The 15,899-nt window shown below is 35.9% G+C and overlaps 1 protein-coding gene across 5 annotated transcripts in view; it reads right to left on the minus strand.

The window, feature by feature from the left end:
- Nucleotides 1-15,899, minus strand: part of FGF12 (fibroblast growth factor 12) — a 504,156-nt gene that overhangs the window by 26,142 nt on the left and 462,115 nt on the right. For all 5 annotated transcript variants that reach the window (XM_084873520.1, XM_084873523.1, XM_084873524.1 and 2 more), the window contains one exon: nucleotides 1,846-2,044. In XM_084873520.1, the coding sequence (XP_084729646.1) occupies nucleotides 1,846-2,044 (199 nt within the window). The remainder of the gene's footprint in view (nucleotides 1-1,845; nucleotides 2,045-15,899) is intronic.

A 15,899-nucleotide genomic window follows, 5' to 3' on the forward strand; every position in this document is an offset into this window, starting at 1 on the left:
AAAACATCTCTGGGTTTAGAAAGCCCATAACACTTATTTAGATTTTTAATTTACACAATCCTATATAATAAAGAGGTAATATGCAAATTGACCCTCACACCCTCGCACAAGATGACCGCTCTCATTTGGTCAAAATTGGTTGCCTCAATGGCTGCCCCAAAGTGGTCAAATATGGTTGCCTCCATGTGGTCAAAGATGGCTGCCACAAGATTACTGGCAGGGAAGGGCAGTTAGAGGTGACTAGGCCAGCAGGGGAGGGCAGTTAGGGGAGACCAGGCCAGCAGGGGAGAACAGTTGGGAGGGACCAGGCCTACATGGGAGAGCAGTTAGGCATCAATCCAGCTGACAGAAAAAATGGTCAGGGGCTGATCAGGCTGGCAAGCAGAAGCAATTAGGGACAAGTGGTTGGGAGTCAGCAGTCCTGGATTGTGAAAGAGATGTATGTCTGCCGGTTTAAAACTGGCAGTTGGGACATCCCCTGAGTGGATCCCACATTGGAGAGGGTGCAGGCTGGACTGAGGGACAACCCTCCCTCCCCCGAGTGCATGAATTTTGTGCACTAGGCCTCTAGTTAGTATATAAAAATACTATCATTTTACTGATCTAATTATTGTGTTATGACTGTACTATCAACAATAACCCTCTTTTTCTCAGTAGCCTAGATGATAATGGTGCAAGGAGTGAGGTAGGTAGGTTGGTGTGGACCAAATGTCTCATGGGAACTTTGGACAAGGCCAAATATCAAGGCCCTTTTGCAGACTGTGGCTTGTGAGCCACATGCGGCTCTTTGGCCCCTTGAGTGTCGCTCTTCCACAAAATAACCACGTGTGGGCACACTCATACAGTGCAATTGAAACTTCGTGGCCCATGCACAGAAGTTGGTTTTCAGCTCTCAAAAGAAATTTCAGTCATTGTACTGTTGATATTTGGCTATGTTGACTAATGAGTTTGCCGACCACTGGCATAGACCATATGTCTCTGTGACATCTTAGGGCCAAATATCCACTAATCAAATGGAAATAAAATGTATAATGTATTGTAATGCACTGCCTCAATTTTCTCCTTTCCTCAAACAAGGAGCCTGAATTAATGTTTTAAGTAATTATAGTGTATGACATTTAAAGAAGAATAGTGTTATGTTTGTACATGTCCAGACCACTGCTTCTCTCAGAGGCTATATAAAAAGAAAAGGAAAAAAAAAACCTGTCTGGATGCAGTAATGCAGTAAATATGGTCACTCCAATGATATAGCCTCATCCTATTTAAGAAGTTGCAAAAAGTGAGTTTCCTCAGTATAAAGTTATTTATTGCACTACTCAATTTGAAATAAGTCATATATTAAATATCAATTAAATAGAATGATCCTAAATAATGAAGGGAGGGAAAGTTATAGGCTCAACTGAGCATAACATTTAATACTATAAATTAATACTTACTGTTTTCTTTCCTCAAAAAATACAAATAAATATTAATAGATTATATTGTGAGATATATTCACAAAAAACATAAAGATTTGGCTATAATCATATTTCTAAAATGCTTTTGAAAACTTTAAAGGACTAAAATAGTATTACTGGTTTCTTAAGGGTGTAGCCTAAGAATTAAATTGTTGTGTTCAAAAAAGAAGGAAATTATATTTCAAATGGTAACTACCACTACTTTTCTAATTTCAGAAATTTCTTGATTTTCATATTCAAGCAGTTTTTTCTAAATACCAAATATGATTTTCTTTATGTTTTAATATGAAGAAACTATTGTGTTTTCTGAAATTTTGTTCTGATGTGTTGCATTCTAAGTAAACTCTACTGATCCGAGTCTAAAGAAGAAAAGAAGTTCGTTTCATACCTTCAATAGGTTTTGGTACAAAATGTGACGAGGGCTTGGTTTTCTTCACTCTATTCCCCTTCATAATTTGACCTTCTTTATTGAGTCCAAGAAACCATGCTCGGCCTGATTCTTGCTGACGGTACAATGTGGAAGAATAGATCACATAGTAGTTTTCAAACACAGATTCCTTAAATTTGCATTCTGGAGTGAAAATATCCTGCAGGGGTAAAAAAAAAAAATGATACAAAAGAAAGGATTTTAAAATGAATCAGCAATTACTGAAATACAATGAACCTAGAAATATAGGTCCGCTGTTAAGAACACGTGAGACGGAACTGCACATAATTTCTATTTGTCCTTGGTTATAAATATTCATCATGTAAAATAAAAAAAAAATAAAAAACCAAGATTTTCTTTCTAAACAGCCTTTATCCTTCAGAACACAATAGCCACAACAGCTTCTGCTAGTCACTAGTTGGGCTAATATTAAGACTATTCCCCTGTCCAAATTCTGATCCCATTATGTTTTTGTAAATTTAAAAGATTTGCCATTATACATTTTAGTGTTTGTAAGCATGAAAAATGTATCTCTGAGAATTTAAATCAAATAAGGCAACAGCACACACAGGCTCACTGGATGTTTGTGAAGGGTCTATTCTAGATGTATAAAAACCTATTACACAGCTAAGGCTTGTTCCACTAAATCACCACTATATTTCTTCTCTGCTTAATCTCTGTAACTTTCCCTGTAATTTCTTGGAAATATTTTGTTTGATTTGGTTTTTGCTTTTTTATTTAGTAATCAGAATCTCAAGTAAAAAAAACAACAACAAAAAAACAAAACCTCCTAGGAATAAGTATAGAAGAAAAAAAAAAACCTGGTGGTGAGCACACAATACAATATACAGATGATGTACTATAGAAGCCAAACTGGCCAAGACTGGAACACGTTTTTGATAAGTAAAGAATGTTATATGGTTCACTCACAACCACTTTTGCTCCTCTTAGCTTTATCTGCAAAATGTATCTTTTCCAACTCAAGTAAAAATAGATGACTTGTCTAGTCCTGTGCAGGTAATTTAATTAAATTGTACCATAACTATGATATCTCTTTATCCCATTCTTTGCAGATCCCCATTTCCTCCTTAAGGCTCTCTTTAATAATCCATGGGATGAATGTGAAATGAATAAACAAACACTTATTACACTTCAGCAATCATCTCCTTTTTGTTTCTCAAAAAAAAAACAACAAAAAACAAAAAAACCCCAAGTATAACACATTTTAAGTCCTTCTCAACTGACATAACCTTTGTTCTTGAAAACTTGTCTTGAAGCGAGAGATCAAGCTGTGTTAATATGTGCCCTGACCGGGAATCAAACTGTGACCTCCTGGTTCATAGGTGGACAGTTAACTACTGTGCAATGCAGGCTGAGCTCAACAATTCTTGGCATTAAAAATCTACTTCAACAAAATAATTTGGTGAAAAAACATCATATAATCAGGATTTTTATTCTTGCATATATCTAATTTGTGTTCAAATTGGGTGGATCACCTTCCTTCCTAGATTCCCTGTTCCCCTAAATGTTATAGAAGAGTGTTTGTTGAACCAGGCAATAACAAATGTCACTTTTGACTTGTCTTTTTACACCTTATAATTCATATAATATTGCCCAGGTGGTGTGGCTAAGTGGTTGAGCATCGAGACCAGAGGTCACAGATTGGATTCCCAGTCAGTGCACATGTCTAAGTTATGGACTCAGTCCCCAGTAAGATGTGTGCAGTAGGCAACCGATAGATATTTTTCTCCCATTGATGTTTCTATCTCTCTATCCCTCTTCCTTCTTCTCTCTACAAAAAAATAATAATTTAAAATAATAATAATCATTTGTTGACATTAAAGGGCCAATATCAAATATTATTTGAAAATTAGTGCTTAGACATAAAAAAATAGTGATAACATATTATTAAGAAAACAGAATGAAAAACATAAACAAAAATATAAACAGAGAAGACAACTTTACTATTATGAATAAGTAATTATGAATAATAATTCTCTACAATTTGTGAATTTTTCAAACATATGCTAGGTACAAAGGATCCTCTCATTTTGATCTGTTTCCTTTACAAAAAAATAAACAAACAAAAAACAAAATCTAAGGTCTTTTCAAAAGCATCTTTCCTGTTTTCTGTACAACCTTGTTTATTTTATAGTGATAAGGAAAAAAATAAATAAAACATTTGACAATTCTTAAACACAATTTATGTCAAAAAATGCCAGAGATAGATAGTTCCTTTGATTATGTAACCTTTGCATATTTGGCTGCGAAGCTTCTGGTTTTCTAACTTCATTAAATGGCTTTCAGATGCACAGAACTTGAAAATCTTTGGTATATTAGCAATTGGGTTGTCAAGTGTATTGTCAAACATAATGACATTAAATCAAGCAAGAGAATTATTGTTTTCCATCCTGACAAGAGTCAAAAAAATGCTTAAATATATTATCTCAAATGAAGCATGTTTAAAAAATATAGAACGAGTCAAATTTTATAACTTTAAAAATACTCTGCAGATATAGAAATATTTATCTGTGTCCTTTTTAGATAGCTTTGATTGGAAAACTGCTGAGCTAATTTATCTAATAATAAAGGTTCTTCACTAACACATTCTTTGCAATATTTTACAAGCAACAAGGTAAATTTTTATCGTCAAGAAATAACGAAAACTGGTATATAGAAAACATAAATGTGGAGAGAGATAGACACATAAATTCAAACCTTTGATTTTATAACTTGGACAAGTTATTTCATTTCTCTGAAGTTCGTGTCATCATCTATAAATTGAGACTAATGATACCATCACTATAAGACTGTGGTTATTAAACAAGACAATAAAAGTGTGTCTTACATAGTATGTGGCATATTATTTACTTTCTTTACTGCTAGTTACAATTTTCAGGTGATAATCTGATATGAGAAAAAGTTATCCTGGGTAGTAGGTTGAGAAAAGTTAATTTATGTATGGACTACAAATACTGTATCCCAAGTTTATCTTCCCTTTATAAGGCTAATCAAGGCTACTTTGCTTTAGGTTAATTTGATCATTCGTATATACATCACACAGATAAATCTGACCGTTTATCTGGTAGAAGATGTTTTTGACATAGCTCTAACAAAGACAATGAAGACTTTGAAATTACTAAGGAATTTACTTCATCCCAGTTATCAATTCAAATGGAGACTCTAGCCACAAAAAAAAAAAAAAAAAAAAAAAAAAAAAAAAAAAAAAAAAAAATCAAGAAAAGGCTGAGACTCCGAAGGGCAGTCATGAATGAATTAGGAAAAATCACCAGCAGCAAAAGATTAAGGCTAAGATCTTCCACATCCTAGTATTCCAAATTACAATGTACAGGTGTAAGTAATAGTTGGACAGTGAGGAAGATTAATAGTAAAAAAAATGATTCATTTGAAATGTTGTATAGAAGGAGAACTCTACTAATACCCTGGATTTCCAAAAAGACAATCAAGTAAGTCCTAGAGCAAATTGTGCCCAAAACATCACTGGAGGCAAATATGACAAAACTAATAATTCTGTCTTACTTTGGGCACACCATGAAAAGTCAAGGTTCTTTGGAAAAAATAATGCTGGGCAAATAAAAGACATCAAGAAAAGAGGAAAACAAAATATGAGATGGTTAAGTCCTATAAAGGAAGGCATGGGCATGAGTTTATAGAAACTGAGCAGGGAATTGTTGACATCACTCTTTCATAGCGATGCTGGGAGATGGAGCAAACTCAATGGCACTAACACACAAATGTTTTTGACATGAATCTGAGATAAGTGATGTGTTCTCAGGTTCTTAATCCCTCCTAATAAATCACACGTCCATTTGACTTAGCCTCTAGCCAGAAGACTGCAAGTATAGAAGTGGGGTGGGAGTGGGAAGTGGGAGGCCATTAGGTGAAGTGATGTAACATATTACATTTCACTGTTATCATCAAAGTTACTTCCTGGAGTCCGAATGTTCTGTAGACAGAGAGCAGTTATTGGGGGTACAGTGCATTTCTCCATTGAAAACATCATTGGGTTTTCTGATGTGAGCACGCACGTTGTCACCAAATGCCCCACTATGACTGAGTTTGCAAACCAAGACAACTACACTGATACCCAATACACATACAGGAAAGAGGCTGTTTGCCTCTGATGCTTTGGTGTCTGTCTTCCCTTCTGGGGATAAGAATGAAAGTGGGGGATTTTTTTGTATTCCCATATTTCAATTTAAGCATTGCAATACCTTTTGGGAAACCAGTTTGAATACTCCAAAGGGCCCCAGCAATAATCTACTAAGGCTGGAAATGTGTTTTTTTACATGAAATATCCCTATTTTTAAAACTCCCTGTGTCAGCATCCTGGAAGTCAGAAAATCTAGTATCATACATAACTTCCTGATGGAAACTATGGTAAAACTGTACAAATACATGAGGCAATGGTTTCCTGGTACTTGTCAACTGGAATTGCGGGGCTTTGATCTTCGAGAGAAATAACATATATGAGGTAAGCCCCACATTAATTCTGGCTTTCTGCAAAGGGCTCCTTCTAACCCTGGAATGAAGTATATATACAACTTTTGTTTTTCTTAAGCTGAGGAGGAAGATTTGGGATTACAAAGTGCCTTGAATTTGTGGACCAAGGTTTCAGAGAAAAGGAACCTAGTGGAATGAGGTAAAGGCTCAATGGGAATTCCCTAAGGACCCTGGGTCTATCCATAGACTCAACATACTCAAGATGAGATTCCTCAAAGCCTAGTGTGGAATAGCTACTGCAGGACTGAGGGCTGAATGAAGATACCAGAAGTTGTGCAGGGCTTGGATTTGTTAAACTTGTAAAAACTTGTTAAAATTGGTAAAGTAAAAATATTTTCAGATAAACATAATGATTTAATTCATTTCTTATGGGCTTGCATTATAATAAATGTTAAAAGATGTTATTCAGGCTGAAAAGAAATTATACCAGATGGAAACTAGGTTTTACAGGAAGGGATAAATAACATTGGAAATCATAAATATCTTAATAAACATAATACTTTTTATTCTTTCAATTTTAAAGCAAAAACAATAGCATTTCAGTGAGGTTTATAATGCAAAAACATATATATATATATATATATATATATATATATATATATATATATATATAGGACCAGGGTTTAATTGAACTGTTGTTTTAAGGTTTTTATATTTATATGAAGTGTATTTATATTAATTCTAATTATACTGTCATAAAGTAAGAATCCTTATTGTACTTTTAGAACAAAAACTTAAATATAATACAAAGGGGTAGATTAAGAAAAAAAAATATCAGGATCAAAATGGAACATAATAAGCATCAATTAAAAAATAAGAAGAAAAATGAAAAATAAAAATCAGATGAAATAAATAGAAAACAAATAGCAAGGTGATAGATTTAAACCTTTCCATATCAATTATCACATTCAATGTAAATAGTATAAACACTCCAATTAAAAGGCAGAACCTGTCAGACTGAGCAAAAATGCAAAACTCAACATATTTATAAGTCTCATAGAGGTTGAAAGTAAAAGTATGGAAAAGATATACCCAAGTTAATAGTAAGCATAAGAAAGTAGACATGGCTATATTAATAGCAGACAAAAGATACTTCAAGATAAGGCATATTATCAGATGTAAAAAGAAACATTTCCTAAGGATTAAGGGTCAGTGCATGAAAATCTAGATAATGATCCTACATATCTATGTGCCTTGTAAGAGTACTTTGCAATACATGAAGCAAAAGGTGTCATAACTAAAGGGAGACAACAAATAAATCCACAATGACAATTGGAGATTTTAATACTCTTCTCTCAATAATTGTTAGGACACATGATAAAACTTAGTAAAGACACAGAAGATCTGAGTACTATCAAACAAGTTGACCTCATTAATGTTGTAGCACACCATGACAAACAACAGTGGCATATATATTTTTTAATATGTATAGAACATTCACTATGATAAAAGCAGGGCCATGTAAAAAGTGAAAAGACTGGTGATATCTTATATAGTATGTTCACTGACAACAACAAAATTAAAGTAGACATAAATAAATATTAAATATCTTAGAAATTCTTAAGTATTTAAAGTTAACAACAGACTTACAGAAAATCCATAGGTCAAGGGATAAATCATAAAGAGTATTAAAAATAGTTCTATGAACAATGATGATACACAAAATATCAAAATGTGTGGGATGCAGCCAAAGGAGTGTTATTAGGAAATAGGTTTAAATGTTCATATTACAAAGCATATACACTTTGACTGGCTTCTGGGAATTTTACCTGCAGGTATAGTAGCACATATGCAAAATGAAGTATGTTGAAGATCATATTCATGGCAAAAGTATGACATCTAAATAATGAAAACAGTCAAATGTCCTTCATTAGGGAACAGGTTGAATAAATTCTGGCATGTCCACACAATGAAATATTATACAGATGCTGAAAACACTAAAGCAGCTCATTATATATCACTATAGAAAAATCTCCAAAATGCACTGTTAAATAAAAGAAGTAATTTGTAAGTGCATATTTATGCATACCAGTATTTATATTAAATATTCACACATCCATAATTCAAGCACATATATATTTGTACATGACTTGCTACCATTTATGTTAAATATGCACATATATGCAAAGATGTACAAATACGTATTTGCTTGTCTTAGGTTTAGAAAGTCTCTTGAAGAATACACACAAAGTTGGCAATAGTGTTTGCCTTCTGGGAAGGGATTTGAGTAGTTGGAGAATAAAGCTGTAAGAAATAAACTTTTACTTTTCTCTATGCATATATTACTGCCTCAAACAGTAAATTAAATTAAGGGGGGAAATCCTATTGGTCAAGTAAAATTAACCTACTAACTAAATGTGGCTTTTGAAAAATTAATATAGAATATTAGAGACCCAGTGCATGAAATTTGTACACGGGGGTGTGTGTCCCTCAGCCCAACCTGCATCCTCTCCAATCTGGGACCCCTCGAGGGATGTCCGACTGCCTGTTTAGGCCCGATCCTGGTAGGCAGGATAACCTTTGGCTTCAGTACTTGGTATATATATTTTAAATCCTACTCCTTATTTTTATTGTTTCATTTTTCAGCCTTTCCATGATTTGGATCAATCCCTAAATCCAGGAGACCCAATTTCTCCTCCAGTACTACCTATATTTCTGATGAAAGTTGGCATAAACATTAAATGTTGTGGGCTTTGTAGATGATGATGGCATTTCACCTGTGAATGTGCAGTTAAGGGCTTTTATTGGGGGTAATGTGTCTCTGGAGGCATGCTGTATAACTATCCCCTCTGTCACTTGAGGAGAAACAAACCCAGAATTTGCTTTTGTTGCTTGCTCATGGGGTTCAAATTATACTTCCATTTAAACATCTTCCTGGCAGTGATTACAATGCTCAGTGACTGAAACGTTCTCAGCGAGGAACCACTGTAATGGTCAATGAATGAGAAATGCAGGCTGGGATGCACCATGACTATAGAGCACCTTGTGATACAGGATTGCTGCAATGCTGCTGTGAGGTACAGCTGACACCACAAACCTTTTTATTAATCTGGAAGGAATGAAAGATTTTTTTTTTTAAAAAAAAGGGAAAGTGAAATAAGATTGGTACCCTGCAGGTACTTAGCAGGAGTAAGTAGAATAAGACCTGATATTATATTCCTAGCAGAGCTATAAAACAACCTCTCACAGGCATGTTCTGATCAGTCTCAATGAAGCCTGCATGTGCGTCACACCAGCCACTTTCATTTCAACAGCCTAAAGAGCAATCTGCTAGACACAGTCCTGATAGAGCTAAAAAAAACAGTAGAGTTGCTTAAAAAAAGCTAGTGTGTATTTTTTTAAAAATATTTGCTGCAAATCTTCTTGCTGTGATGATGAAATTATTTACCACTAAAGAGAAACAAAGAGAGAAGAGCCTCATTTATGCATGTCTCTAAAGGTTACTGAAAGCAGTTTACCTTTATCGTGTTTTGAATACACTATCATTCCAACCAAGAGATGACAAACACACTTGTTTGATTTCCTAAAAGGAACTAAAAACAAAGAAAGTCCATGAGCTCTGTCTTTACAGTAAACATACAAGTCTTGGTAATTAGAGTAAACATTTAGGCAGAATCTCCTTTTTAGAGACAAAGAAATCCACATCCAAACTCATGCCACTAGACTAGATAGTAGCACAATCAGGATCAGAACACAGTCTCCCGTCCAGCGATCTTCCCTCATCATGGCAAGGAAGTCTGATTATGATTGATACTTTTTCTTTTTTCTTTTTTTAAAAAATATATTTTATTGATATTTCACAGAGAGGAAGGGAGAGAGATAGAAAGCTAGAAACGTCGATGAGAGAGAAACATCGACCAGCTGCCTCTTGCACACCCCCTACCGGGGATGTGCCCACAACGAAGGTACATGCTCTTGACCGGAATCGAACTCGGGACCTTTCAGTCCGCAGACCGACACTCTACCACTGAGCCAAACCGGTTTCGGCTGATTGATACTTTTTCATAGATAAGAATGGCTAGGCAAAATAGGATTCTACCATATTTAAAATTATGCATATTTTCTATTAATCAAATGACTTTGACTGATGTGCTTCAAATTAATGTAATAACTATTGTTATTTTGTTTCCTTGTCACAGGAACATACTATTTTAAGCCATTTTAGTTGTAGGTAGTATTTGCTCTTATGATTCCATAAAACAGACATTGGTAATATAGCAGAAGCCAAAGGGCAAAAAGAGGTGACCATTTTTATGCAACCAGGATAAAAACAGTTAAGTTTGATGGATGGTTTTAACTAGGGATGGTGAATGGCATGTGTGGACAAAGAGAACAATTGGGTGAAAAAACTGGGGCTAGCCCATCAGATCCTGAAATGTAGTAGCCATTCTACCACATAATGCTTCTATTAATGCACCTTTTGATTTTAATTCACTCCTGAGTCAGGACTGCTGACTAAATCCTAGAGTTATTTTGTTTTGCAAACTAAAAGGTGGCAAGTTACTTAAAGCATCTTCTCAGACCTAACAAAAATGGTAGACCAACAAAATGGTTCTGCATACTTGAAAATTTATCTCTATTGTCCTATTTGTATCATGTTTGATTATAAATCCATGAAATGAAAAACATCTTAACCTATCTTAATAATTCCTGTATTTTATCTTTATCATCAGATTGCTAAATTACCTCATACATATGCATATATATATATATATATATATATATATATATATATATACTTAATATGCAAATAGACCCAACTGTGGAACCACCAAACAACTGAACAACTGAACAACTGGTCACTATGACGTGCACAGACCACTAGGGGGTATTCATGGTCCATGATGGTATATGGAGGGCAGCAGCCATAGTGTAGAACATGATGGGCATTGGCTGTGGCGGGAAGGTGGAGCAGGTGAGTGGGGGCACCGGACAAAGTTGGGGCATTGGTTGCTGTCATTGGGGAGAGCCTCTGGTAGTTACTGAAAATTCTTTGCTCCCACGTGCCATGATCCCACTGGGTGCTAGCACCTGTTGCTGGCACAGGCCCTGCTTGCAACCATTGCCAGTGCTGGAGTTGCCACTTTCACCCACTGCCAGTACCTGGTTACCAGCCCCAATCGCTCAGAGCTGCCAGCAGGTGCAAGCAGTGGCTGCTGGCCCTGATTGCCCCTCAGGGGTTCTCCACCTCCCCCTGATCCTGAGGGGAGATCAGGGCTAGCAGCCACCTCTCGCACCCACTACTGGAGACAACCCCACTTGCACCTGCAGCCAGCACTGCTTGTACTGCTGCTGGTGCCTGGTGCCAGCCCCGATAACTCAGTGCCATCAATAGGTGGGAGCAGTGGCTGCTGGCCCTGATAGCCCCTGAGGATTTCTCCGCCTCCCGCTGCTCCTGAGGGGCAATTGGGGCAGCAGCCACTGCTCGTACCCTCTGCTGAAGTCGGCCTCAATCGCTCCAATCAGTCAGCAGGTGCAAGTAGGCCAGTGCCATCAGCATGTGGGAGCAGCGGAGGCGGGAGTGGGGCTGCTGGCAGAGGACCAGGGGCCGTGGTAAGAGGCTCCAGGTGGGGATGCAGAGGATGACCCGAGACCCACCCCTATGCCCACCACAGCCTCACACCCACAGTTCCTTTCAAGGTTCATGAATTGTGCTCTGTGCCCCTAGGCTATCATAACAGGGTATTTATTATAGACCTATTCATCTCACATTCCTTCACATTTTACCTATGCATTTCATTTGTTGTTTCTACTGTGCTTTCACATATGGCAAGTTCTCCCACCTGTGCCTGTCAACCCAAAATTCAGTTTGCTCTTTTTAAAAATTAATTTTGAAGTATGCTTGACATACATTATTATATTACATTCAGGTGTGTGCAACATTTATATACTTATTCAACATTTAATACCTATCTCCACAATAAGTCTACTGACCATCTGATACCATACAGAGAGCTATTAGAATATCATTGACTCTCTTCCCCATGCTGTCCATTACATTCCTGTGGCTTACAATTGGAAGTTTGTACTTCTTATCTTCTTCCCCCTTTCCACTCAGCCTCCCATCCTCCCCACTTCCTCAGGCAACCATCAGTTTGTGTTCTTTGTAACTATGAGTTTGTTTCTATATCATTTTGTTTGTTTTGTTTTTCAAATTCCACATATAAGTGAAATCATCCTATATAATAAAAGGCTAATATGAAAATCAACAGAACAGTGAGTGGAATGACTGGTCACTATGATGTGCACTGACCATCAGTGGCAGATGCTCAATGCAGGAGTTGCCCCCTGGTGGTCAGTGCGCTCCCTCAAGGGGAGCACCACTCAGCCAGAAGCCAGGCTCATGGCTGGTGAGCACAGCAGCAGTGTTGGGAGCCTCTCCTGCCTCTGCGGTAGCACTAAGGATGTCTGACTGCTGCTCCCCAGGGGGAGTGGGCTTAAGTCATTAGTTAGACATCCCCCAAGGGCTCCTCCCAGACTACGAGGGGATGCTGGGCAGGTTGAGGGAACCACCCCCCCCCCCCCGCCCTCTAGTGCATGAATTTTGTACACCAGGCCTCTAGTCTAGGAATAATTTCACTTAAGCCTAATCCTAACCCTATTGTCCTCTGTCTGACTCATTTCACTTATCATAATATTTCCTAGGTCTAACAATGTTTTTTGCAAATGCCAATGTTTAATTGTTTTCAATTATTCCTAAAGACATACTTCAGATTAAACACACTTCACGAAATCTTCTCATATCATCTGAAAATTATCTCTGCTTCTTCTGATCCCCACCACAGCAATTTCTCTATGGCTGCCAACACAATATTCACTTTTTGTTTCATATTATATGTATTTGCACATATGACCTTACTAAGTACAACTTTTTTGAAATCAGGGTCTCTTGCTTATTTCTCCTTTAGTCTTGCTTAGTACATGGCACCTGGTAGCTTCTGTATAAATGTTTGTGAATAAGTGAATGAGTTGATGAACACAGCCTATTCCAAGTGTCTGGAATAGTTTGATGAAATAGCCTTTGTGAGGGTACATCTGGCCTAGTACAGATATCTTCCAGAACTAAGCTTCTGTTCAACAAACCTGCAAACACAATTCAGAATCCAAGTATTTACTTTCTGTTATTCGTTTGTTTTATAATAGAAACGTAAAAGTTACAGCGAGCAATCAACAGCTTAAATGCCTAAAGGAAATAACATTTACTCTTTCAGAAAATACCTGAAAAAGATAGAAACATTTTTAAATAAACATTTTATCAAGGAACCTAAGATATGACACAAAAACGCAGGTATGAATCAGTAGTCTTTTCACATTCTATGTTAGCTTACAAACCATAAAGATTTCATGGAAGGTATATATAATATATACTATTCCTGTCTTGAATTGACAGCTAATTACATAGAAATCCAAATACATTTTAGCTTGACAAAAGCAATTAACATGTATTAAGCAAAGCAAACAACTGCTATTCTGGGCCTAGAAGAATATAAGTAGAATGCTAATGATTCTTTTGATAAGACTTTCAGAAATACATGTGAATCATTTAAGAGTTAACCCATTCTTTTGATGTACTGTAGCATGGTACAGTTCCTCTCCAGTCCATGTCTGTGTGCTCCCACCATTACTTTCCTAAAGTCTTACATAAATGTTGTTTAATACTTACTGAAGTATACATTATTTTTTCTGCACATATTAATCTGACTAGTCAGAAGGTTATACTTTTTTTCTGTATATATATATATATATATATATATATATATATATATATATATATTCATCCTAGAAAAGTCATTTTTAGGAAATGTCAAAAGAATAAAGAATTTATTTTTAGATCTCTGACTAAAAAACCATCAATTCAATTTCTCTTAAATTTTATGTTGTGGAATGCCACATTATCTGAAAGGAAAATAATTTGTATTCATTTCCTATTTTGATTTTTCTGCCCATACGTAAAAAGAGAGAGATAAAAAGAAAAAAATTGGTTGACAATTTTAAAAATAATGAAAATAACATTGTCTGGGATGAGTAATACTTCCCTTTCTGTTAATCACAAATTCTCTCCACCTGCCTACAACTTTAGTTTATTATCAAAGGGGCAGGGTTGGGGAGTAGGTGGGGAAAATAAATAAAAGCTAGCAATATTCATTGATAGCTAAATAAAGTTAATAAAAGAGTACAATAAAATATTTACAAATGTCAGCAATGAAAATAAAAAATGATTAAAAGATAAAAATGGATCAAACTATTTTCAGGGGTCTGAAAAAACAAAGTTTGTGGTTCAATTGTTGATAAGCAGTGAGTATTTGACTTTGGTTTCCCCCGAAGTATGTCTAACATGCTCAAAGAGAGTCATTGCTCTGTAGAGATATTTTGCAGTTTAGCGCTGTAAATTTCTTTTCTCCTTAGCAGAAGTCTGGATTACTAGAGGTGAAAGTAAAAAGAAACCTGAAAATTTTCTAAACCACTTATAAAAGGGAAAGACCTAGCCTTGGAGGCCAACCTCAGTGCCACTGCTTTTCACCCGGAGCTGAGTAGTGGTCACAGCATCTAACCAATTCAGCTTGTATTCAGTCTGAATAGAATCTGACCATTTTCCCTAATGGAATCAGCATGCAAATTTCTAGCATTCGATTTTGGGAAAGCTGTACTTAAAACGACTGTGTAGGCGAGCAGAACAATATGTGAAGGAGGTATCATGCTAGATTGGACAAGTTTTAGTTTCTGACACATACAGTCTTCATTTGAGCAAGGGCAAACAAAATATATATAGCATAACACTTTTTATAATTTCCTATGAATAAGTTAATAAAACTAAAAGTATGTGTTTGCCTATATATTATAGTTTTAGTTCAAGTTCAATGTATATTTTATATGGAAATCAGTTCAATGTATATTTTATATGAAAATCAGCTACAGATGGGACAGGTAAAGTAGGTAGAGAAAAGGAAGGTTAATGTGAGGTTGACCAAATATCATATTTGATGTTTAATTCCCAGGTGCCCAGTGAAATAATTATGTAACTCATGTTTAACTGATAGAACAGGTACAAAATTTAAATTAGCTGAAATGTTATTTCAGCTAACATTTAAATTTTATACCTGTTCTACCAGTTAGTGATATAGAAATTAATAGACAGTCCTTATAGTCAGAGTTTAAAATATTGTGAGACATAAAACTGAGTAATGCAATCTTCTTGTTGAGTGAGAATCAGAATCAAGATCTTCCTGGAAGAGGCTGTATTTGACTCTAGTGTAATGCAATGGAACTTAGTAGGTAGAGAATGAATGAAAGCAAGAAAAGGAAATAAAGTATTTTATTAATTCAATAATCAATTTACAATATTCCAATACTCTAATACTCGTATGATTCTCTGAATGAAATCTAGAGTTTAAAGTGTCATTAATGAGATAGCCTGATGTGGAAGATGGTCAAATTGGCAGGAGTTCAAGGCACAGGACTTCCAAGCCCCTGCTCCACAGGACCTAGTATAT

The sequence above is a fragment of the Pipistrellus hanaki genome (genome assembly GCF_964339955.1).
Source record: "Pipistrellus hanaki genome assembly, chromosome: 2".
Classification (NCBI taxonomy): domain Eukaryota; kingdom Metazoa; phylum Chordata; class Mammalia; order Chiroptera; family Vespertilionidae; genus Pipistrellus; species Pipistrellus hanaki.